This window comes from Macrotis lagotis, chromosome 3 (genome assembly GCF_037893015.1).
Source record: "Macrotis lagotis isolate mMagLag1 chromosome 3, bilby.v1.9.chrom.fasta, whole genome shotgun sequence".
Lineage (NCBI taxonomy): Eukaryota > Metazoa > Chordata > Mammalia > Peramelemorphia > Peramelidae > Macrotis > Macrotis lagotis.
The window spans coordinates 290280379-290307006 of NC_133660.1; the positions used below are offsets into that span (position 1 = coordinate 290280379).

General features: G+C 38.2%; 1 protein-coding gene across 2 annotated transcripts; it reads right to left on the bottom strand.

Annotated features, from left to right (window-relative positions):
- Positions 1 to 11152: 11152 nt before the first annotated feature.
- LOC141518980 (membrane-spanning 4-domains subfamily A member 4A-like) lies at positions 11153 to 22628 on the bottom strand. Of its 2 annotated transcripts, none has more exons than XM_074231404.1 (7): positions 22492 to 22628; positions 19517 to 19688; positions 16863 to 16991; positions 14071 to 14127; positions 13405 to 13557; positions 12043 to 12144; positions 11153 to 11526 (listed from the first exon to the last, which is right to left on the bottom strand). In XM_074231404.1, the coding sequence occupies exons 2-7, from the start codon at positions 19670 to 19672 to the stop codon at positions 11386 to 11388; spliced, it is 738 nt and encodes a 245-aa protein (XP_074087505.1). In that variant the 5' UTR covers positions 19673 to 19688; positions 22492 to 22628; the 3' UTR covers positions 11153 to 11385. The 2 variants fall into 2 exon arrangements, with proteins under 2 accessions (XP_074087505.1, XP_074087504.1); XM_074231403.1 differs by having other exon boundaries at positions 22469 to 22627.
- Positions 22629 to 26628: the final 4000 nt, after the last annotated feature.

The following is a 26628-nucleotide window of genomic DNA, read 5'->3' on the forward strand; positions in this document are numbered from 1 at the left end:
TGAGAAAAGAGCTTGGTAATGTTTCGATGGCCCAAAAGTCAGAGAGAGCTAGTTTTGCATAGCAGAAGAGCTGTGTGAGGATGAGGAAGGGATCTAGGAGTGTAGTTCTTTTGCACAGTAGGTGATGCATGGTACAATTTGTTTCTTGAAGAGAATTAAAACATCTTTGGTGATAATATGGAGCTGAGCTGTCTTACATGTAACTTTCTGCTAGGTTTCCATAGCGATATGCTCAGTGTCTCCGGTAGATGGCACATATTTATGGGTAGGATGCTCTGTTTTGACTACTTTTTTTAATTGAGAAAATACTTTCATTCTTGCTACTCAATTTCAATTTATTAAATACTACGATTATTCCTGCTTTTGTTTTCCTATTTGATAAAGAGTAACAGTGAGTGATTTTACATAAACACAGAGCAATTCAATGAGAACTTAAGAGTTCCAATGGCAAATGATAAGGGTGAATCAAACCCTGAACCTGCATTTATGCCTATGATGCTGAATGACTTTGTATGACGCCCATAAGATCGCTTTTCTGGGAATTTCTGATCTTAGAGCATGGTGAGAAATTGGGCTTATAAGTTAGCCCAGTAGGACAGGGAAGATCAATCCCCTGGTCATGCTACAAAAAAAAGGTTTTGTTTATTTTTTTAAAAGAATTCAAAAATTTCATTTTTTAAAGAGAAATAAGCTGCTGATGGGTTGCTCTGCTGTAGACTTGATTGTCTTAGCATTATCATAGAATTAAAACTGCGTCACAATCTTGACTCTTTCAAAATAATTACTTGACTCTAGGGAAGCCCATCAACAACTAAATTTCAGTTTCTCCATTTGTAAAATGGGAGTGATACTACCTGTGTTATGTGCCTTAGAGGGTTTCTGTGATTGGATGGTTCTGAAATCTGTAAACCAGTAACATCATTGTGAGCCATTGTTATCATTAATCTACAGAGGGTGAAAAGTTCATTTCTCTCCAGTTCTGGGACCTTCGGTGAGTCACTTCAGGATTCTGATCTCGTAAAATGAGGGGAGATGGACTATAATATAATATAGTCCATCTCTACATCTCTGATCCTATTGGACTTTCAATTGTTGGCAAAAAAAATGACTGGGTTTCCTTATCATGGGCTTTGATTCTGTCTATCTGTCTCTCTATCTTTCTACCTATTATGCCAATATACTGTATAGAATATATATATATATATATATATTTGTAATGTATATAATTATACCATATAATGGTATTTAATGTCACCTATTATATATGCTATGTACTATAAAATATATTTCAATATACAATAACATATATTACAATACTGTAAATGAGAAACCTTGAGTGTAAAGAACATATGGCAGACAGATTCCCTCCTGTCTCCAAGAAACAAAGGAAAAAACTCCATATTTCAATATTCATTTCATTAATTCTACTCACAAATGCAGAACCCCAGATAAAATAGCCGCTGTGATGCAGAAATTTCTCATCATAAAAAATTGTCCACAGGAGCCACAGTGAGAACCATCCCTAGAATGAAGATCATCAGGGCAATCAGGATCTGGACAAGCTAAACGGGAGAGAGACTTTAATGAGCACACAGAGGACTTAGTCACTTCTCTCTCGAAATGGATTCAAAGTTCTTTTGCCCTTCCCAAATGCTTTTCTATAGACCCTTATTGGGCATAAGCAAGAAATCAGAACAACTGGAATATAGTAGAACCTTAATAAAATTTTATCATTGCTTATCATCTGATTGTGTGAGATTTCAAGACTGAGAAAAAAAGGATCAGCCCCCAGCCCTACTCCTTAAAACTTTAGAACTTTGGACAAGTTTTTTCCTCTGTTGTTGTTCAGTGTTTTTGCAGTCATACCCATAAGACACTATGTGGAGTTTTCTTGGCAGAGATATTGGAATGGTTTGTCCTTTCCATCTCTGGATCATTTTATAGTGGAGGAAATTGAGGTAAATGTGATTGAGTGACTTGGCCAGCTAGTCAGTTTTTAACTCTTGAAGATGAATCTCCCTGATTTCAAGTGTTTTATTCACTATACCATGTAACTGTCCTACCTAAACCTGCTTCTTCATCTGTAAAATAAAATAGTTAGACTAAAACGTCACTAAGGTCTTATCTGACTCCAAAATTCTAGAATCAAAAAAAAAGCAAGAGAGAGAGGGAGAGAGAGAGAGACTATTGCTGAAGACTGACTGTGATTTCAGACACATCACTTAACTTCTTACTGACTCCTAGCAAATTTATAAGATAATATATGGCCCATATGTCAGGCTATATTGAGAGAATAATTTTTTTTTAGGTTTTTTGCAAGGCAAACGGGGTTAAGTGGTTTGCCCAAGGCCACACAGCTAGGTAATTAGAAAGTTTCTAAGGTCAGATTTGAACCCAGGTACTCCTGACTCCAGGGCCGGTGCTTTATCCACTACGCCACCTAGCCGCCCCTGAGAGAAGAAATTCTTATAAGTTCCTCCCAACTAGAAACAAGAATCTATTTTCCCAGAAATGGGGTCTGCTACTCACCCCCAGCAACTTGGGTTCTGCTCTCAGGAATTTCTGCAAGTCTATTTTAGATAGATGAAGTTGCACAGGGGTCCCTGTTGTACCCTGTTGGAAGGAAATGGGACTTGACTGGTGAAAAGTTGGAAACATCCCTGTTAAAGTTGCCTGGAAGTCCATGAGACCACTGGTGATGCTGTAAAAAGAGAACAGTAACCACATGAAACATAGGGTCAGTATGCCTTCCCTTTAAAAAAGAAAAAAAAGAATGGTGGAATGGTAGCCAAAAGAAGCTAACACAATCTTAGACTACAAGAAGATAGGTATCCGGAACAAGAGAACTGATAAAGCCACACAGTCTTTTGGCCTGGTCATACAACAGTTTGGGGTACCATAGTTTAGGAAGAGCATAGATAAGCTGGAGAGTTTGCGAAAATAGTCCCAGATATTATACATTTTATTTATTTATTTACGGCAATGGGATTAAGTGACTTGCCCAAGGTCACATAGCTAGGCAATTATTAAGTGTCTGAGGTCAGATTTGAACTCAGGCCCTCCTGAGTCCAGGGCCAGTACTCTATTCACTGCACCACCTAGCTGCCCCTAGATATTATACTTCATGAGAACTGATTGGAAAAAACTAAGATTGGTTAGCTTGGAGAAAATAAAATTTAAGTTATTGAAAGAATAAAATGAAACAATGAACAAAAAAGATCTTGAAAGTTAACCATTAAGATTTAAAATCCAAGGGGCAGCTAGGTGGTGCAGTGGATAGAGCACCGGCCCTGGAGTCAGGAGCACCTGAGTTCAAATCTAGCCTCAGACATGATAATTACCTAGCTGTGTGGCCTTGGGCAAGCCATTTAGCCCCATTGCCTTGCAAAAACTAAAAGATTTGAAGTCCTTTATATTCATATGTGTCATTACAAGACACATACTTTTAACATTTTTTCCAGATATGAGCATGAGTTAGTATGAATTGAAATATCCTCTCCAGATACATCTTATAAGTGACCAAGGTACCTATACATCTAAGCTAGGTTCTAGTCATAGAGCAGAGAATAGTGAGCTGATTATCATGAGCTGTGAAATTGAGTGATATGCATGTTTGTCCCAAACTAAAAATGCACAACTGTCACTTTGATTCAGATCCAAGCTCCTCCAGAGACCTTGAATTTTGCCCCCTAAGTTAAGGAAAGTGAAGGTGAAGATGCCTGAACTAAAACATAAGTGGGTAAGTAAATCTTTGATCCATCCCTCTTCTTCCCAGCTGTCCCACATACTTAGACTATGCTAAATCCTATAAAAATATATACAAGGTACCAGGACCTAGACAGCAAGGATATCTTGCAATTTATGAGACATCTTATACAAACACTCCCAATCCCTTCTCTTCACTTATACTCAGGGAACACTAAGTAAATCAGCCCTAAAAAAGCTCAGCAACTATGGCCCTATAGTTTCACATGGAAGTAACTTCCATGACTGCCTAGACAAAAGCACTCACCTCCTGCTACCACTTGGTTTTATGTCTTATATTTTCTAGGAGAATTGGAACTGTCTCAATTTTGAATTTGTATCCCCATGAAACACATGTAGAATAGTACTATATTAGATGCAAAGTGTTCATTTAATAATGTTCTGATTGGTTGCTATATTGATCAGTTCATTGATAGGGAATTGATTGAATGAGCCAAATAAATGGAATTAAAGGTTTTACTTCTAGGTGACTATGAGAAATAAGTTTTTTACAAAACAACCTATTCTGACTATAAAAAGGATCCATTCAATAATATCACCCTTGCTCTGTGCCAGGGGTAGACAGGCCATGATCCCACAGGTCCCTATTTCCCCAAGGTAGGGCATGGACAGACTTCTCTCAACAACCCCCTCATTCTATCACAATACTCTGTGGCAGTTTTGAGGAACTGTTTTTTTTTTTTCCTGCAAAGGACCATGTAAATATTTATAACATCATTTACAGGTCATACAAAATTATCATCTTAAAAATTAACTTGCTATGTAGCTCCTAGATTTACTGAATTTCATGTCCCTCCTGTGGTTGCTGTGGCAATACCAGACCAAACGATTTAATAGGCCTTATTCAGTCTACAGGTCAGATGTTACTTGCCCCTGTTCTGTGGAGACTGGGGAGGTCTAGGATGGGGGAGAAGAAATAGGAAGAAATGAATTTAAGCAGGTCCCAGGAGCCCATTCCATTTTTATTCCTTGACTCCATGAGGTTTTGAGGGCTTAGTATGAGTCTAGACCTGGGATCAGCAATGCCATGAGGAAAGGGACAAAAGAAAACAACCCCTCATTTTCCAAAGCTTGCCTCTGTCTAGAGAGAATGGAAAGAGAAGCGGAAAAAGAAAGCAATCTAAGAGCTATCTCTGAAAAGATCTAGGGGAGAGAAGTGTTTTGTAAGTTCAAAAGAAATACGAATAACTGTGGGATGCCCCCACATGCCAAGAAGTTAGGCTTAATGGTTACTGTGCATTTTTGAACTGGACTTTGAAGACTATATCATGAAACATGTAAGGGTAAAAGTAGAGTGCTGGGTGTGAATCTGGGGGGACTCTTGACTACTAATATCCCTTTTCTCCCATCCCTCACCCTCTCAGAGCTTAGAAAGGGCTTAGAGTCTACACTTCAGGAATGGAGTTAACGTGAATATAGGTCTGAAATTTGTACAAATGGCATCTACATGTCTATTCCAGGAGTATCATTGTCAAAAGACAACTCTCCTTTTCCTAGTCTTAATCTCATCGGCACAACAAAATGTGGAGATGACTGTCACCAAAAGAAGGCGCCTTGTCAGTATACTGGTGCAAATTTTTTTTCCCTAGCTTAAGAGATCCTGACTGCATCTGAAAACTAGATAATGTAGTCTAGATTAAGGAATTCATGCAAAAGGATCTTTTTTTTAACTTTTTTTGTAAGGTAGTGGGGTTAAGTGGCTTGCCCAAGGCCACACAGCTAAGTGTCTGAGGTCGGATTTGAACTCAGGTCCTCCTGACTCCAGGGCCAGTGCTCTATCTACTGTACCACCTAGCCGCCCCAGGAATTTCAAAAGAGAAACAAACTTTTTCTCTCATCCACAATCAATAGGGTAGACTTCTTCTGACTGCCTCTGAGTTGGAAATCTTTGTGAATACTTAAGGGTTGACCAGTGAAAGTCCTTTCCTTCAAAAAATTCCCAACCTGGGCAAGACCAGGAAGGAGCTTTTTGGATATACAGAAGGTTTCTGCTCACAGTCAAAAGATCTTTTATCTTTATCCTTCTGTGAGTAAAACCTAATCTGTCCCTATCTGTCCTGGAAGAGAACTGACTGAAAAGGTCCCTCAATCAAAGTCTTGAATACTCCTACCCCCTCAGAACCCTCTTATATTCCCTCCAAACTCATCTTCTCTGGGTTCTAGATTGTCCTAGAATCAGGAAAAGGAACTACCCAGAGAGCTTAGTGTCCTCTCCACCAGCTCACCTAGGGTTTCCTGGCCTTCAAGTCTTCCTCTTCACAGTCTTCTGAGACAAGGGATGGAGTTGAATTGAGTTGAAGATCCTCCACTGGGGTTCTGACCTCTCTTGTCTTCCTTCTTCCCCCTAACATTATGCTCATCCCACTGCTTTTCTCTTACTTATGTGCTGATACTGACTACCCCAAGCACTTTCCAAAAGCCATAAACTGATAGTTTTCAACACAGGAAATGATTAATGATAAGTTCTTGCCACATTTTTTTTCATGGATTATGAGAGGATATGGACTAGAGACAGAAAAAAATAGGAAGGCATGGATTACTTGCAATCTGCATTGGAGGAGATCATGTGTCCATTGGATTTATTCTAGTCTTAGACAAAGGCCAATGTTATTACCTTCTCTCCAAAGAACTCCTCAAGAGGATAGACTATTTGGTATTGAACAACAGAATACCCAAAATTAATAGTGAATGTAATAAAAATGAACTTGCTTTAAAAAAAACTATATTTTGTCTGATCCTGTTCATATATGTTTGTAAGAGCAAACAGTCAACAAACATGTACTAAGAGTTTACTAACATTCTAGGCACTGGGCTTGTCAATACAATACAATACAATACAATACAATACAATACAATACAAAGAAAAGTCAGCACACAGTCCCAGATCTGAAACAACTCAAATCTTACTGGGGTGGAGAAAGAAATCTCTGATGCTTGTGATGCAGGAAGGGGAAGTTGAAGGAAGGACAGGAAAAGACTTGAAGAAGGTAGAATCTGAGCTGAGACTTGAGAAAAGCAGATGTCCTATGAATGGTGAAGTTGAGAGATCAAGTTTGCTATTCCAGAAACAGCAAGATCCATGACTAATAAAAACCAATACATTAAGATTAAAAGAAAAACAGAAAGCTGGGAAACAATTTTCATAGGTAATTTTTTCTGATAAAGGACTCATTTCTAAAACAAAAAGAACTGAATCAAATTTATAAGGTTACAAGTCATTCCCCAATCGATATGAACAGGTAATTTTCTGGTGAAGAAATTAAAGTTATACATATCCACACACACACACACACACACACACACACACACACACACACACACACACACACACACACACATATAGTCATATGAAAAAATCCTCCAAACCATTATTTATTAGAGAAATACTCATTAAAATAAGTATGAGGAATCATTTTAAATGTTTAAATGTAAGGTAATAAAATTGAGAAATTAATGCAGGGCAGCTAGGTGGCACAGTGGATAGAGCACCGGCCCTGGAGTCAGGAGGACCTGAGTTCAAATTCAGTCTCAGACACTTAAAATTACCTATGTGATCTTAGGCAAGTCACTTAACCTCATTGCCTTGCAAAAAACAAAAAAGGAAGAAAGAAATTAATGTGCTGATGGTGGAGTTGTGAACTGATCCAGCCATTCTGGAGAGCAATCTGGAACTATGCCCAAAGCACAATCATTCCCTTTGAACCAGTAAAACCATACTAGGTCTATATCCAAAAGAAATCTTAAAAAATGGGGAAAGTCTCACAAATTCAAACATATTTATAATAACTCTTTTTGTTATGAAAAAGATTTGGAAATTGAGGGGAAGCCCATCAATTGGGGAATGACTGGACAAGTTATGGTAAATGAATGTTATGGAGCAATATTGTTATATAAGAAATGATGAGAAATCAGACTTTAGAGTGGCAAGGAGAGAATTACATGAACTTTTGTTGAGTGAAAGAAGCAGAAAGTAGAGAACACTAGACACATTAGCTACACTGTGAGATGAGCAACTAAAATGGATGCAGCTTCTCTCACCTGTTCAGAGATCAAGGACGACCCTGAAAAACCTACTATGGATTATGCCATCCACATCCAGAGGGAAAAAATATCCATAGAATCTGAATACACACTAAATTCATTTTTTAAAAACTTCTCATGTTTTTCCTTCCTAATTCATGGTTCTCTTTCTCTCTCTCTTACACACAATGATTAATATGTAAATATGTGAAACACAAATATACATATACAACTTCAACCAGACTGGGGAGGGGAGAGGGAAGGGAAGATGATAGAAAAATATGTAACATAAATTTGCAAATGGATGAATGCAGGGGTCCGGCCTCTGCGGGGTCCTTGGAACCTGACAGGAGGGATAGAGTAGGTGAAATGAATTGAGTCAACAAGTGGGTAAAGGCAAGAGCAGGTTGACTGAATGTCAGCTGCTTGGATTTATTTTTATAGTTTCAGAATCATGTATGTTTCAAGCAAGCTGAGATCATTTCCTTGGTTACAAAAGTGTACAATTTTCATCATCAATCATATAGTTCATATGGTTACAAGTTTTAATCATGTGATTACAAGTTTAAGTAATAATCATGTAGTCAATTGATTTCTTATCCCTACTCAGACCATGATGACCTTAACCTGTCTGTTACCATTTGTATTACTACATTGTATAATTGTTAATTCATTTAAAGTTATTAATTAAGCAATTCTTTTAATGGAAAGTTTTTTATATTTTTATATTTTCCGTGTAAGTAATGTATTTTTGATACACTTCCTTAACAGTCTATAGTGAGGGTCTTTATGTTTGTCCACCCATCCGTTAACTCTTACAATAACCAATTTTTCTTTCAGGCCTTGTTGGTAGAATCCACAGTTTCTGTGATTTTTTTTATTCTTTCCCATGAAGCTAAGGCTGCTGGAGTTCACATATCGGTCACCTGTACTAACTATTTTCTCACCATCTTTTTCATATATTTCTGTGTATGGTAAGGGGGGCAAAACTATTAATTTCCCTGGAATTCTATCTGACCCATCTTATATCTGTTTTCCCTGTATATATTCTAACATCTCCTTGGAATTCCCAGTGTTGGGTTTTCCAGAGATTTCATAATGTTGAAGCCTTTTGTATGCCTCAAAGAGAGGCAGTCCTGTTAAATTTAGACAGAGTTTACAATCTGTTTTATTCAAGCAATTTTTCGGGAATCCTTCCTTTATAGTCATTCCAGTATTAGGGTGAGTAAATATTGCAATCAATAATAAACCTATAAATATTGGTATGCATGAAATCCCTATATATATTGAAGAAGGAAATGTTGTTCCATCAGGTGGTGTGACCGCCTTGAGTCTTCTTGCTGTGACTGTGTCAAACAGCTTAGAGACCCTGGCTCCCAACAGATGAATGTTGAAAAATTGCCATAGTATGCAACTGGAAAAACAAAATAAATTTTCAATAAAGAAAAAAATAGTATGCAAACTCCTCTAGGACAGGAAAAATGTAATTGAGAAAAATTAACAAAATAAATAAAGATACAATAAAAAAGGATAGTGAGAATAGATGGGGAGTAACATCAGAAGAAATGGAAAAGGCAAGACATGACCAACTTGTGAAGGACTTTAAACCCTATATCAATAATTTTATATAGGATCCTTCAGATAAATGGGAGTCAAGAGAACTCATTGATTACTGTGGCAACTGAATGGAGGATGAACTGAAGTGAGACTGATTTGAAGTAGACTAACCAGGAGCTTATTATTTCAGTGACCAAGGAGAGAGATGATAAAGTCCTAAACTACATTTGTGGATGTGCCTGAGGAGGCTAAAGTACATAAAGGATAGATGTTGTGAAATTAGGAACCAAGTTTAGTGAAGATCAGATCTGCAAGGTATGTGACAATGAGAAGTCAAGGAAAACATAGAGATTGCAATCTTGGTAGCCTAGAAGGAAAAATTGTATCCTCAATAGTAACAGGGAAGTTTGAAAGAAGGGAGAGCTTGGAAAGAGTGATAAGATAATTAATATGTATAGAAATTGAATAGGTTGATAAAAACAATTTGCCCTATTGATATGCCCTTCAGTATGTCCTTTCCTTTCTTTCTGTGAACCCTTTAAGATGCTTTATTGATTTTTTTTCCATGTCCATCATCGCTCACTACCAAAGCTCCTATATCCAGATAGGTTCCCTCATATCTAGCGGATCTCTGAGATCCCTAGTTTCCTTCATATTCCCCTCAATCACCACCTTCTATGTGGGATCTTTCTTGTAATCCAACATTTAGCGTGGTAACTTTCTGTTTTATATTGTGTATGAATATGCATGTATGTATATATTGTTCTATGAATATAGATATAAATGAAATAGGGAGAGAGATTGGGGAGAGAGAAAAGAGAGAGGGGGAGAGAGAGAGAGAGAGAGAGAGAGAGAGAGAGAGAGAGAGAGAGAGAGAGAGAATACTTTCTCATTAGAATGGAAGCTCCTTGAAGACAATGGATATTTTTAATCTTGCTGTTGTTGCTGAGTCATGTACAGCTTTTCATAACCCCATTTGGGATTTTCTTGGCAAAGATACTGGAGGCAAAAGAGATAGCAAAATTCAGTCTTAAGAGCCCTTGGCTGGATGAAAAAAGACCACTTGGAAAGATCACTATAGGACTTACTTAGACGTTGTAGAGCTATAGCAAAGTTGTTAGTCCTCTCTTGGTCTCTGTATAGAATATTTTCTCCATTTTCATGAGAGAAACCAAGGGAAGGGAAATGAGTTATTTTCTCTCTGTAAAATAGGAAGATATTTGGTACAGTGGCGACAATAGCCTAAGTTTGAATCCAAGTTTTGAGAAAACTACTATATGAACCAGGTAAAGTCACTTCACTTCACTAGGTCTCATTTTCTTGCTTTGCAAAATAAAACTGTTAAATTAAATGATATCTAAGCAAGTATCAGAGGTATGATCTGCATCCATGGCTCTTCTGATTCCCAACATAGAGTTCCTTCTCCTATACCACACTGAATCAGGACGTTCTAAAAGGGAGACTTTGGTAGCAGGAGAAGAGGAAGTTGCAAAGTTGCTTACAATCTTGTAGGCAACTGTAGATCAGAAAAGGAAGGAGAAATGTTGAGATCAGGACAAGTTCCTGTACAAATGATTCACGGACAGGAAAGTAAGGAAGAAAGGAGAGACCAGAGACTAGAGGAACCTTCAGGGAGGTCAAAGATCAAAGATAATAAACTCCCAAAGCACTGGAGGTAATCTCACTGTATCCTCAGGTGGAAGCAGCAGAACATTGCAGAAATTTGGGATCCTCATTTGTGAAGGACAGCAAGAACTCCAGTTTTGTGCCACCATGCCCATCTCTTATAAGGATCCATAAGGTGGATGAGACAAGCAGGACCTGGTGGCTAACCACATTAAAACACGGTTCACTGTCATTTTTATTGATACTGTTATGAACAAACATGGGCATGATTAGGGAACAGTTATGTGAGGAAAGAAAGGGGAAGTGAGGAATCCATTGCCAAAGTTGAAGAGGACTATCAACAAAGAAATTCAGGAAACCATAATTAATTTGTTTTATTTGTCATTGAGAAACAGCCAGAACAGGGAAGTGTGCATTCTATATTAAAATGGCGGGAGAGCTTCCTGGCAATGCAGTCGTGTCAGCAGCTGGCTTCTGCAGTGCTTCTGACCCTTCTTTGCAAGCTTCAGCGGCTGGGTTTTCTGCCACATAGGGTGGGGGAGGCATGAAGACAGTGACCTACAAGGCCAACAGAAACCCCACAGGTATGTCACCCAAAGATGCAGGAATAGAATTGAAGGGATTGTAAGGGCAGAAGACTTCTAGGGACCCTGGAAGAATGGAATCCTGAGGACACTGAATGACCAATTTCTCATGTGCTCTCATTCTTTCTTTCCCTTCTTTCTCATTCTTCTCTTTACTCTCAATCCCCTGCCCTCTTCTCTTCCCTCACTTTTTTCTAGCTTATGGCCATCTTTCTTTCAATTCTTCTTATTTTCTCCAAGTTCACTCTTAGCTGGGTTGATTTTTGAACCTGACTAAAATAAGGAAGGAGAGGTAAAAGGCTGACCCTGTCATTTTCTCCTTTCCATAGGCTGAATACAAAGATCTGACAGTTAACTAAGGAATTCCACAATAAACAAAATATCCCTCTCTTGTGCCTGAAAAGACCCACCTACTGATCCTTCAAGCAGAAATCTCATTGCACAGGCCCATCAAAGTGACCAAAGTCACCACATGGCTTCAGATACTCACCCCACTCTGGGCACAGCAGCTTGTCTTGCAGCCAAAGCCGGAAACCACAAGGGAAAGAATGAATTCCAGAATAGTTAGGATCAGAAGAATCAAATTGATTCCCTGGAAAGAGGAACCCAACAGAGAATGATCAGAGGTGAACTCAAGACTCTATTTCTAACAACTCAGAAAGAAATAAACTAAAGGAAAGTGTTGAGTAGGGCCAGACTGTAGGTAAGAGATTGTCCTAAAACAAAATTTAAATCATGCATCAGTCTCTTTGCACATCTTAATGGATATTATTTATATTATTTAGTAGTAGTAGTAATAAATCATATTTCAATAGCATTTGAAGATCCATATAGCAATTTCCTCACAAGAATCCTGTGATATATTCTCCAAGGATAACCACTCCCTTTTGTACATCAGCAAGCTGAGGCTCAAAAATGCAAACTGACCTATGATTACAGAAATATTCTTCCATACACAAACTAAACTGCTATTCATCTGAACGTGTCACAGATGCTCAGCACAAATTTATTGATAAAGGAAATCTAAACCTCCTAGAAGGAAATAGAGTTCTAATCAGGGTTCACTTTCTGCAATAGTGTTATATATATATATATATATATATATATATATATATATATATATATATATATTTGATGGTGCCTGCAGCCTCCACTCAGAGACCTGACCCTAACTTAAAAGTTTATCATCCACTAAGGAAAGGGGAAGTGAGCAAAGGCATTGACTCCCAAATAATCTATAATACCAAGCTTCATTAAATTCTGATCTTTATCTTTTTCTGCATTCATTGCTCTTTCCTGATCTTTTTCCAACCTAGCTTTAGAACAGACACTCTGTATCCCCAAATCTTTCTCTGCTCTCCCCCTTTTCATTGACCTTCCCTGCACCAACCACCGGTCAGAAATAGATTCTAGTATAAAAATTTTATCTACTGAAGCCCTGTTCTTTCAAGATCCATCTCAGTTGACATTAACTCCACAAAGACTCTCTTAAAATTTCTTAAGTTAAAAATGGGTTTTCTCTCCTCCTACACTTCCTGGCCTTCTTGTACCACATACCCAGGGCAGAGTTATCACCTCACATATGATGATAACTGCTTATTACTACTACTATTATTGTTATTTTATTATTATTTTAGCAATTTGATGGAAATGAACTAAATTGAATAGAAATGCTAATTGCTTTTAGTTCTCAGAATTCGTGGGTAAAAAGACCAGAAATATTAAGGAATCTCCTCTTGCTGTCCTCAACGTTCAGACCTCTATAAAACCTTTAATGTCTCTGCGCTGCCTTGTAAAGATTTTCAGTTCCAAAGATTCAAGATCATAATTAACCCTAGTTTGAAATACTCACCTTTAACAGAAAGTGAGAAAAAAGACAGTCATCATAGATATCTTCATGATAACAGTAGAAGTAAATTAAATCAAATAAGTTGATTACAAAAAAGATGATTCCAAGTCCAGCCACCACTGAACTAACAATGTTCATTGCCAAACTGCTTTGGATCTGAAAGCACACAAGAACGGTCAACCCATTAACATGCAGTATAGGGTTGCTGTCCCCTATTCAGTCTTATTCAAGAAACACAGTGCATCCAATAGCAACAAGAGAAAGATTCACTAGTTACTGTGTGTAAGACAATATTTCAGACACTGGGATAAGAAAAATTGCCCAGTTCTCCAACTCCTTATATGTTACAATAGATTCATGAGAATCACTTCTCTCCATAAAGATAACTGAGAAGGTCAAGGAAACTGAAAAGTCAAGAGACTTTCTTTTGCTGCCAATGCCTGTAGTTTACCAGGTAGCAATCAAAATAATGGGATAATATCCTCTATGTCCCTCGGTTATAAGTTCAGTCATGTAGCCTTGGCCAGGCAAGTCTACTGTAGCCCAGTCAAGGGTTTCTAAGGTCATCTTTCAATAATCCTTCTATTTTCCCCTTCCCTTTCAGAGGGCACCAAAAAAAGCAGAAGTTTCTTTCTCTTGCACTTCAAAGAAAGAGAGAATACCACTCACCAGAGTATTTGTGGTTCTGTTCTCTGCAACAATGGAAAGAGAACCAGAGATGATGAACTGTGGACAGAATAGGGAACAAATCAATGCCCTAGAAGCTTTGTTTCTGTCCCTACTGTCTCACCCTTGCAGATCAGTCACTAACACCTGTCTCTTCCATCCTTGAGAACTTGATGCCTCTGAGAGTTACAGTATACATATTCCAGGGCCCTCCTAAACATTTGAACAAAAAGTGACTAGACAGATCTGCCTTCTTTCATAATACAGATTATCACAAATCATTTGAGGTCAAGGAACCCTGAAAGGAAGTCTCCTATGGTGTGGACTTGGTTAAAGTGTAAGGAGAGAGAGAGAGAGAGAGAGAGAGAGAGAGAGAGAGAGAGAGAGAGAGAGATGAGTGTATTTGTATATAGATATACATAAATATAAAATATATGTATGCAACTAGATGTACATGTACTTATATTTTTCTGTGCATCTATTTGTGTATGAGAAGATTCATAAAACATTTGTAAAACTACTGTCATATATATGTATATATGTATGAATATCTGTATGATGGATGATGTATTATGCAGATGGATGGATGGATGGATGGAAGGATGGATGGAAGGAAGGAAGGAAGGAAGGAAGGAAGGAAGGAAGGAAGGAAGGAAGGAAGGAAGGAAGGATAGATACATAAATGCATGGATGCATGAGTGCATGGATAGATACTCAAAGGACTTCTTTGAAAGCAGAACACTAACTGAAATCACAGAGTTGTGGTAAATTGTGGTTCAGCAGTTCCTTTACATTTGGCTGTTTGGGGTTCTGAATAGAATCATTCCTGGCAGTAGACTTTTTGAGTTGTACATCATAAGGGAAAGAGGAAGTGCTACACACAAAAACCTTGATTTGAGGCAACAGAAGCTAGCTAAGAGAGAAGACAAGAAGAAAAAGTTAGACAGAGCTAAGCACAGAAAATTAGAAGGCAGAAGAAAGGGTGGACATAGCAGCTGCTGAAGGAGAGTAATAGTCAGGGTTGTTCCTGCTGTTTTTAAGAAGGATTAAAGAGAATCAGAAGAGCAGCTATTTCAGGTGGAATCCCCTGAGAGAGTTACAGTTCCTGGGAGCTCCCTGGAAAAGAGGCATTTTTGACTGAAAGATGATTGAACGAATCAGAAACTTCTCCTGTTTGAAAAATTTTCTGAATTTATTGCCATCTAGTGCTATCTGCCTCCTGAAAGAAGCAACCTTTCAGGGCAAAAAGCATCAAGTTCCAGAGCCAGAGTCAGGAAGACCTCGGTTTAACCCAGTCTCAGACACTGACTAGTTATGTGACCCTAGACAAGTCATTTAACCCTGTTGATCTCAGTTTCCTCATCTGTAAAATGAGCTAGAGAAGGAAATGGCAAACCATTCCAGTATCTTTGTCAAGAAAACCCAAAATTTTTTTTAAAAAAAGCCAAATAGAGTCACATAAAGTCAGACATGACTGAACTGCAACAATCTCCTGACAGGGGAGAAACTTTTCAGAGTTACCTGTATTACCCTACACTGTTCTAGGTATAGCAAAGTACCTAAGTGGCACAATGGGGAGAGTACTAGACCTGGGCTCAGAAGACATGAATTCAAACCAAGCCTCAGACACTTCCTATCTGGGTGACTTTAGGTAAGTTCTTCAACTTCTGTTTGCCTCAGATCTCCCATCTATAAAATGTGGATAATAACAGACCCTACCTCCCAGGACTGTGGCAAGGATTAAATTATTGCAAGACCCTTACCATATCAAAAGTATTATATAAACGACAATTCTTATTATCTCAAAAATAGAAAGAAAAAGAAAGATGAGATTTGTCTTTGATTTCCTATAAACGCCTACTGATGTTTTTATTTTCTAAAAAATATGACAGTTGCTAAAGATAACTGTGTGATAAAAGAGCATGAGATTTCTTCCCTTGTCCAAGAGTAACTGCGAAGTATGTTTACATAGCCAAAGAGCTGAGAGGATGAGGAGGAGAACTGAGAATATAGTTCCTTTGCCCAGCAGGTGATACATGATATAAACTATTTCTTAAAGAGGATAACAGCATCCATGGTGATAGTTCACAGGTGAGTTGTTTTATGGAGATGGATTTTCCTTCTCATGTAACTTCCAGTTGGTTTCCATTGATACTCACTCTCCCTAATGGATAATGATATGTTCATGGATGTAATGTTACATTTTTATTTTTTCTGCTTTTGCCCTCTGTTACTTAAATCTTATGACTATTGTTGCTTTTGCTTTCTTTTTTCATAAATGGTTCATATTTAATAATCAAAGGAAGAGCACCTTAATAGGTCTCAGGAATTCAAGGGGCAAATCTAACCCTGAACTTGCCTTATGATGAGAAATCTGAATGATTTTGCATGATAACCATATGGCCACTCCTCTGGAAAATTCTAACCTTACAGGATAATAGTAGATTGGGTATGTGAGGCAGCCCAGAGTTGTGGGAAGTCCATGCCTCTCAGGCTATAATTAAGTAAATACAATTTTTGTATTTATTATGTCATTTTCAAAGGAAAATGAGATGCTGATTGAGCTTTCAAATATTCAAAATTCACCAGTATAACAAAATAAACAGGAATGTGAAATCTAAATATAGATATATATATGTATATATATATTTGTATATGTCAGTATTTGTATCAAACCTTCCCCAAACGCAACACTGGAAGGAGCAAGAGGGAAACCTTGGGGAAGAATGGCACTTGTCTTCCAAGTATAAAGGGAAAAATTACATTTCAGAATTAGTGTCATAGACTTTACTCACAAATGCTGATCCCCAGAATATATAGCCAGTGTATAACAGAAAAGAATCACGCATATAGGAATCCCTGGGAACAAACATGATAATCATTCCTAAGCTGAAGTTCATCAGGGCAATCATGATCTGGATAGTCTGGAAAGAAAAGAGATTCTCATGAGCACACAGAGGACTAATTCACTTCTCCCTAGAAAGGGAGGCAAGGTTCTTTTGCCTTCCTCAAATGCCTTCCTTTCTAGAGTCTCACTGAGCATTGACAAGAACCTGCATTATTAAGATTTATGGAATTTTATATTATATTATATATATATATGTAGAATTCTATAACTTATTAATTGATTAATTGCTTTGGATTTCAAGTCAGAAAAACTAGGAGCAATCCTGGATCGCCTACTGAAATCCCTAGAAATTGGGACACATTCCTTCCTCTCTCTAAATCTCAATTCTCTCATCTGTAAGGAGAGGTTAAATTAGAAGACCTCTAAGGTCTTGTTCATCTCTATACAAATAATTGCAAAAGAGGCAGCAATACACAATGGATAGAGAGCTCTCTGAAGAGTCTGGAAAAACTGGGCTTTGAGAGCATTTTACATCAATGAGATCGCAGGTTCACTCCAAAACCAAGAAAAAGAGCATCCTCTAAAATAATTCTTTGTTGGAGGGTTTGAAAGCAAACCCTCTCTGAAAACAAGAATGCATTTTATATTTGATGCTCTGCCTAGTTTCCTCTCTATGGAACAAGATGCCCCTAACAGCAGTATCATTTCTAGTCTCTTCACCATGTTGCTAACTCAAGTCTTGATTGACCACCAACTCCTCCCCAAGTTTTCTCTCCTCTCTGTTGGGAGGGATACAGGGTAGAGTACCAAATTCTGCCCAGTCCCACCTTTTTAGAGGTCAGATATTGGGCACTCAGAACACTCACTCCACTTTGCATCACTACCCTACCTTGTTTCTCCATGGAACAAGAAGCCCTTTGCCCTGAGATGGGTACCCTCTGATGGTCCCAACCAACCCTCCTGTGCTTTCCTGCCTCCTATTGTGTTTCATCTCTTTCTTTAGATTGTGATCTTTGTATGCAGGGATTGTCTTTCTTTGTACTAATTGTATCCCTAGTAATTAATATAGTCTGGCACACAGTAAACACATGTCTATTGGACGGAAGTAAACTGAAAATAATCATTCTTTCTAGTTTATGAACTATTGATTGCTATACCTCTCTACCTCCAAATCAGACTGTCAATCAATAAACATTCATTAGGCACTTGGTGAATAATTTAATAAATTTGACTTAATAATTTACTTTCCAGGAAGGAGATAAACAGCCACAGAACTTAATTAAATAGTTCTAAAGGATTCGTGTAATTTCCTTTATACTCTCAAATGTTTCAAATTATTGCTTTTTCTGGTCCAACAAACCAACTCATTCCAGATACAAGGATGTGCTAGAGAAGCTCCTCTTGAGAAAGCCAATGGCTAAACTGTCGTTGTGAATATTTATCCTTCATAAATTGACAACCCCTCCAAATCAGGGATTGATTTAATGTTTTGTTAATTGTCTAGGTTTAATTTGCATAGCAATTAATGTTAATGCAGATTAAACTTTAAAATGTGCCCTGCATCCATTTTTCCAGAGAAACTATTATCCAACATTTTCACCTCAGACCCTGAACCAAGAAAAGATGAGGGGAGATAAACAGAAAGTCAAAGAAATTACATCAAACGGATTTTAAAACTGTGCCGATCTATATGGTCTATATGATTTAGGAGTCCAATGCTGAGAAGCATCCTGATCCTTTCCCCCCGGTTCCCAAGTGCCTCTTATTTTCCTACCTTCCTCCCTGCTCATCCTTCTTATATGAAATGCTAAAGCACCAATTTACAGACATCCATCCTGCCTCACCTCCACAGCCAAATGGGTACATCTCTCTCAGATAAGATGCACCACTACCCTGACTAAATTAAAAGGTTTCTAGACTGGGGTCATACAAAGTTGGTACAAATTCTAGGTCTAACCTGAGTATTTCTTAGAGTAGGCAATTCAGAAAGCGTGCTAATATCCAATTCTAAGACTAAATAAATATGTCCCATGTGTACGGTGACATTCTGACCTAACCTGAAGTATACTAAGTTCTGACAAGGTCATAGGAAGCCTATAGATTGGAGATAAATTCAAATTCTTGAGTATTATTCCTTAATAACTACCTAACAGGAAATCTTTGAATCTCTCTAGTTTGCTCATCTCTAAAGTGGGAGATTTTCCTGAGACACAAATACTTCAAAGAGTTTTGGGATTGCAATCATTTAGTTGAGGTAATATGTTGGATCTGTTATGTGCTACCTCTATGACCTTGGATATGACTTTAGTCCTGCAAGAGTCTCAGTTTATTCAACTACAAAATAATGGGGGATGTGTGGACTAAATTATTTTCAAAGTTCATTTTAGATTTCATGGTCTCAAAATATATCTGAATAATTTTAAGGTAATCATCCCACAGATGTTTATTAAACTTCTTTTCTTTGTCAGAATCTGTGCTAAGTTCTGAAGATGCAAAGACAAAAGCTATTTCTTCTGGTTCCTAAATCTACAAGTCTATAAGTACCTCCCAGCTAGAAACATATGAATCTGTTCTCACAAAGGTTTGGGAACTCTAACTCACCCCCAGCACCTTGGGCTCCCCTCTCAGGAATTTCTGCAGGGGTGCTTTCAACTTATAAATTTGCACAGGTGTCCCCGTTGGACCCTGTGGGAAGGAAATGAAACCTGGCTGAGGATAAGATGGGACCATTTCTTTTGGAGTTGCCTGAGAATCCATGAGGTCACTGGTGATGCTGTAAGAAGAGAACAGAAGTCATGTGAAACACAGGCTCGGTGTGCCTAACCCCCTCTCCCCCCCAAAAAAGTTAATGCAATCTTGGGCTACACTAAGAGGGGAAGACCTGGAATAATGATATTCTTACTTCCACATTCTTCTACTCAGATGAGATCACAATTATCATTGTAGATTATCGTGTTTAGTTTGTGGTTCTATATTTTAGGAAGGCTCTGATAAGTTAGAGAGCTTGCAATAGAAGACATTCAGAACAGCTGAGAGCTTAGTCAAGGATTACAGTTGGTTAGAGGAAAATGGGAATAGTTAGACTGGAACGTAGATTTAGGTTGTTGAAAAGATAAAATGAGGAAGATAATGAGATCTAAAGCCAAGGGGTCAGGGGCAGCTGGGTGGCACAGTGGATAGAGCACCAGCCTGGGAGTCAGGACGACCTGAGGTCAAATCCGACCTCAGACATTTAATAATTGTCTAGCTTAATAATTGCCTTAAATAAAAAAAATTAAAGCCAAGGGGTCATGTCTTTTGCAGAAGAAGTTAGCACTCCTGAATCACCATTGTAGGACATATACTATGAATTTTTTTTTCCAATTGTAGGTTTGAATTTATATGGATTCATACATCCTCTCTAGGCTCAGCCTGGATATGATCAAAGATATATCAAAAAAATGGCCTAGGTTCTGTTCAAAGATCAAAATAAAGTGAAAGACCCCAATTGGGATTTGAGACTGATTGGTACTATGTGTCTCAAGCTAGAAAAGCTCAGTTATCACTCTTACTCAGGTCCAGAGTCTTACAGAGACTTTGAGTATTTCCCCAAAAGGTCTTCAAGGGGAAATGAGAATAAAAAAGTTGCTCAACATTGGGAACTCCCTTCCCTTGCAAGAAGATGCCTGGATTGAAAGGAAGAAGGGTAAATGAATCTTCATTTCATCCCTCTCTTTCTAACAGACCCAGATCTTCAATATGATGCATGCTATCTAGCTATCTACCAGGACACAAGCTTGGGTTGTTGTAGTAAAGACATTTTGCCTACCCTCCCAATTCCATCTCTTCACTTATGCTAGGGAAGAATAATCAAATCAGAGTTACCATTCACTGACCTTGAAAAAGGTCATAAACTCCGCTCATAAACTCTATGACTGTTGAATCCTAACAATTCTTTCCCTGCCACCACTTGTCTCAATGTCTGGCATCTCCCAGGGCTATCAGAAATGTCTTGATATTTTTAAAATCTTTTCCTTCTATATAACCCAACCTAGAATAGTAACTGATCACCTAGAAGTCAATTGAGAGGGAATTGATTAAAGTAAACATTTGGGATTATTAATTTTAATTAAAGGTAGCTGGAAAAAAAACAGATTTTACAAATCATCCTATTCTGATCAAGAAAGTAATCCAGTGGGGCAGCTAGGTGGCGCAGTGGACAAAGCACCAGCCCCGGAGTCAGGAGTCCCTGAGTTCGAATCCGGTCTCAGACACTTAATAATTACCTAGCTGTGTGGCCTTGGGCAAGCCACTTAACCCCATTTGCCTTGCAAAAAAAAAAAAAAAAAACCTAAAGAAAATAATCCAGTCACTAATCTCCAATATCCCAGGAATTGCTTAAGCATGGAACCCACAGATTAGACCTGTCACTCCAAGGGAGAAGCAGAACAGACTTCCCAATAACCCTCTTTTAAGTGAAAAGACTATGAAGAAAGGGGGAAGACATAAAAGGATGAAGATAAATAGGAAGAAATAGGTTTGACTAGCTCCCAGGAGTCCATAGTGCTCTAATGCCTTGACTTCTGAAGCCTTTACCATGGACCCAGTCTGAATCCAGACCAGGGTTTATCTGTGCTTTGGGAAAAGGGACAAAAGAAGACAAGCCCCTCACTATCCAAAACTTGTCTCTGTCTGGGAAAAAAAACAGATGGACTAAGCAAAAGAATTTATAAAAGGAGAAGCCTAAAACCTGCCTCTGGAAAATTCTATGAGAAGGGAATCCTTCCTCCAAAAAAAGAGAGATTTCCTGAGTGATCAGGATGGTTGTAGATCCTGAATTGAGGTCTAAATTATTTAAATCATAAGAATAGAAAGGTGGAAAGGGAAAATTTGGGTAGGAATTTCTATGGTCTCTGACCATTAATGTCCCCTCCCTTCCATTTCTTTGAGAAATCATAAAGGGCTGGTGATTTGTAGGCAGTTTTGGTCCTTAAGTGAGAGTCACTCTGACATTAATTAGAGGGAACTTAATGTACCAGGAAAAACATCCCTTAAAATATCCCTTCATTCCCCAGCATTAACACCAACTGCACAATGAAATGTGGGGTTGGCTGCCACCAAAAGAAAGGGGAGACATTTCACCACCACCATGACCCAATGTACCATTACAAAGAGTTTGTCCCTAGGTTATACCAAAAGGCCAGGCGATGAGTACTGGGCTGAGAAATTCAAGGCAAAAGGAATCCCAAGAAGGCACTGAACAGAGCTTCTTGTTCCCAATATCCAGAGCAGATGTGGAGATTTCTGACGATCCCTGAGATAGAAAGTGTTTGGGAGGCACCAGAGCTGCCCATTACCTTCTGAGGATCTCAGCCTGGACAAAATCTAGAAGCATTCTGAAAGAACCATAAGACCCAAAGGGTCTCTGCTTACAACCCCATCTTCATGCTTGTACAAATCTGCTATTTTGTTAGCCCTGAGAGATAGCTGAAACCCAAAGACTTAAATATTCCTTCCCTCTCAAGGGCCCCTTGGATCCCTCCCATGCCCATCTTCCCCTGGTCTTAACTTCACCTAGAATCAAAGATGAGAACCACCTAGCTTTTCCAGCGTCTCCTAGTCTTCAGGTCTCCCTCCTCACACACTGCTTAGTCAGTGGATGGAGCTTCACAGAATAGATCCTCACTGAAGTTCCACTCTGCTGTCTGCCTATTTCTTGCTGACACATTTCCCTTCCCTTGCAGTTTTCTGGGTATACTGATGATGACCACAGAAAACAGAATCAGATCCTAGTCAATTGTTTCATTTCCAAGAACGGAAGTAACTAACAATTCCTCATTTTTCTTTTATAAAAAAAAAAAAAATACCTTTTTATTTTTCAACTTTGATCATGAATTTAACAATTTAAACCATAACAAACATTTTTATGATAAGAAGAAAAATAGGGGGAAGAACTGTATGGAAACTCGAACTAGCCATCACAATGGATTGTTTTATTCATCTTTTAAGAACTATATATGATCCTGTCATAAGCGTGTGTGAGACGAGAGCCAACAAACACGGAGATAACAAAGAAAATTAAACACACAATCCTATTTCTGAAAGAGGTTATGTTCTAGTGAGGAAAATAACAAGCAACTGACTAGAAACATCCAAGAGAGATAAAGTGGAAATGCAAAGTAATCTTTGCTGTCGAGGTGCTTTGTGGAGGAGAAGACAACAAAAAGTTTCTGGTATAATTCAGAATGCAAGCAGAGAAACCAGGAAGAGGAGATAAGAAAGGTCAGCATTCTTGGTGTGAGTCAAGATATGGACTTTGGTATTCCAGGAATAGCAAAATAGACAATCCAACTGGAACTCTGAATGCTCCGAGTGGCACAAAGTATTAGGAAATGTAAAAGAGAGAATGGAGCCAAGTTGTGAAGGACTTTAAATACCTAATAGTTTTATCTTTGTTACTATAGGTAATAAGAAGCCAATGCAATTTATTGAGTTGGAGTTAGATTTGTGCTTTATTTAGGTCACAGTGGTAGCTGAGCAGAGGATGGACCAGAAACATTGATTTGAAGCAAAGAGACCAATGAAGAGGTGATTATTGTAATAGTTAAGGAGAAAGATCAATGCTTAGACTAGGGTTGTGTGGTTATTCAAGTGGAGCAATTACATAAAGGATCTGATACATAAAGGTTTGATGAGAGATTGATATGTGGAGCGACAGTGTCTCATTCATAAATTAACTACAATGGTATTCACACTATTTATATCACTGGACTGCAGAGAGTATCCCATGAAGATAAAAGTATATGTTTCAGAAGTGCTGTGGCTGGGGAGGAATATTGCACTAATTCCTCCTTATATTATATGAAATGTAGGTCATTTGATTTTTCTGGCTCCTAGATTTTCTCTCTTTCAAGAGCTTCTGGATCATGGTAGAAGAAATCTGGAAAAGGTTAAGGACCTTATTGAGCCTAACTGGCACCCGGTTTCAAGCATTGGCCTTTAGATTATGTACATGGAAAAATTTATATTCTACTTTCCCTCTGAGTACTCTATGTTATATTCATTGATCCCCATTCCCCATTGCAGATGCAATGAGGCACTCCATTCCATGACTAATAATAACCACATGAACTTGGATATCTCATATGAGGTCTTGCCAGTTATCTTGATATAATCAGAATCCATTCTTCAGCAATTTCTTTACATGGTTATTACTGTTACCCTTCCTTCAATCAGGAAAAGCTTCTGACTACTTACTATATCCTGAAATCAGAAAGCTTAGCTTCCAATTCCTCTGATATGAGCTACATGCATGATCTCGGGCAAGTCACTTCCTATCCCTTAGACTCAGTTTTTCTCATCTACAAAATGTGATTGATAGATACGACTCTGAGATTCCCTCTAGATACAAATCTATCCTTCTATGATCCCATCATTAGAACCATCTTTGGACTTCTCCATCATGACTTCCTTCCACTGAAAAGTCATCACTGGGAAATTTTATTAGGTTGCAAGATCAAATCTGTTCTGTATTCACATTTCATCAATTTTATACCCCTCTGAATACATTCTGTGACTTGGTCTCTATTTCAAGACAATATTAAGCACAGATTTTCTTCCCATTCCCAGACAAACACATTACTTTTGGCCCCTGAAAATGGTACTTTTCCCTCAAATTTCAGCTTCCTTTTTGTTTGTTGTCTTCCCCCATTAAATCATAAAATGTTGAGAATAGGGGCTGTCTCCTTTTTTGCTTATATTCTGAGTACTTAGTATAATGTCTGGTACATTTATATAATAATGTTTGATTGGCTGACTAATTCTTTGAAAAAATTCCAATAATCCTTGTTCCCTATGTGAATATATATTCTTAGTCATGTGCTGAAGCTAGGTGACAAGGTAGGTAGAGAATTAGCCCTGGACTCAGGTAGAAGAGTTCAAATTTGGCCTCAAACACTTTCTAGCTATGTGGCCTTGGGTAAGTCACTTAACCCTGACTGTCTCATATTCAGGGCCATTTCCAGTCATCCTGATCCAGCTCCAGAAGAGAAAGTGAGGTTGATGACTTAGCACAGCCCCACACTCAAATCCAATTCACATTGCACGTCATGGCATCACCTCCCTGATGTCATGATTGTGTCTTTGAGAAAGAAGAATAAGAATCATCATATTTTCTACTCATAGACCAACATTGTTATAGAAAAGTTTCCTTCTCTGATAGTACTACTATTCTTCCATGAGCAGATACTTCGTAGTTGCACCTCAACAGATAACAGCAGAGAACACCCCAAGACCATAAGAACATACAAGGATGAGAACTAGAAGAGTACAACTTAGTCCAGAATTACAGAAGCCAGTAAAACATGCTGAGGCACAGGCATCTGCAGAGAGATCAGAATGGCAGAGGAAGATCCTCTCAGTGGAGAAAGGAGCTCACCTGACGGCAACTGGTGATGTATCTGCTAACCCTGGAACGATGGAAGGAAGAGTTGACCCCAGTAGGAGTTATTCAGTCCTTTCAGTCATATCTGACTTTGTGACCCCATTTGGGTTTTCTTGGAAAAAATACTGGAGTGGTTTGCCATTTGCTTCTCCAGCTCATTTTATAAATGAGGAAACTGAGGCAAACAGGGTGAAGTGAATTGCCTAGGCTCACACAACTAGTAAATGTTGAAGCCAAATTTGTTCTCGAACTCTTTTGAACACCCTAGTCCATTTAAAATGTTTACAAATGATTTAGTTGAAGGAATCCAGGAACTCATTGTCAGATCTTCTCCCACACTGAAGTTCACCTGTGAGTTATTTGCAGGTTTGACATAACATGTCATCTAAAACACATTCCCAGAATTATACACAAGTGAGTGAATTTTAAGAATATCAACAAATTAAGATTAAAAGCACATTTCTGACATTCTTCTGCTTTTTAAAAAAAAGCATCATTGCTTTGAGGAGAAAATCAAGGATTTTTACAGATCTTTCATAATAAATTCAAATTTACCTCATTATTCTCCTTCATATACTCCCTGTTGGAACAAAACTTAGCAACTTCCTGCTCTCCACAACATAACCATTGGAGGTTTTAGTCCACTTGGTAGGGATAATGTAAAAGGGATCCTTGTGGAGGGATAAATAAGATGGTATTTCCACTGAAATTCTATGAAACCAACCTATCACTAATCCAGGTAGAAATGAGAGGCATAGTGGATAAAGAGTGAGCCTCAGAGCCAGGAAGATTTGGGTTCAAGTCCAAATTACATTGCAAATTGACATTTCGGATTGCTCAGTGCTCTAGTCAATTCTCTAGGTCTATAAGTTACAGAGAAGGCACAAATTTGAATTGTTAGAAATTCCCTCAACCAGGTGTTTTCATATACCAATGATATCACAATAAAGTCTATCTCCTATCCCAAACTTTTTTAAAAATAAAACTTTGTTGGCTATACATAATATTGATTTCTATTGTTTGTAGTCTTCTAAAACTATAACTGGATTTACCTGATTCTTTAAGATTCTCTATAAGAGACTCTACTAGTCTTGAAAGGTTAAAGTAACAACTCTCATCATGAACCTTCCATTCAGTTCCTTTTTCCATGTGCGTAAGGTTCTTCAGGAGAGCTGGACACAGCTTCCTGACATGGAAGGTGGAACCACCACTAAGATGTGGGAATATTTTTCTTTCAATGTCAACCTATTCTTTGAGACTGATTTCTCTCCTCAGACTTTAATTCATAGAA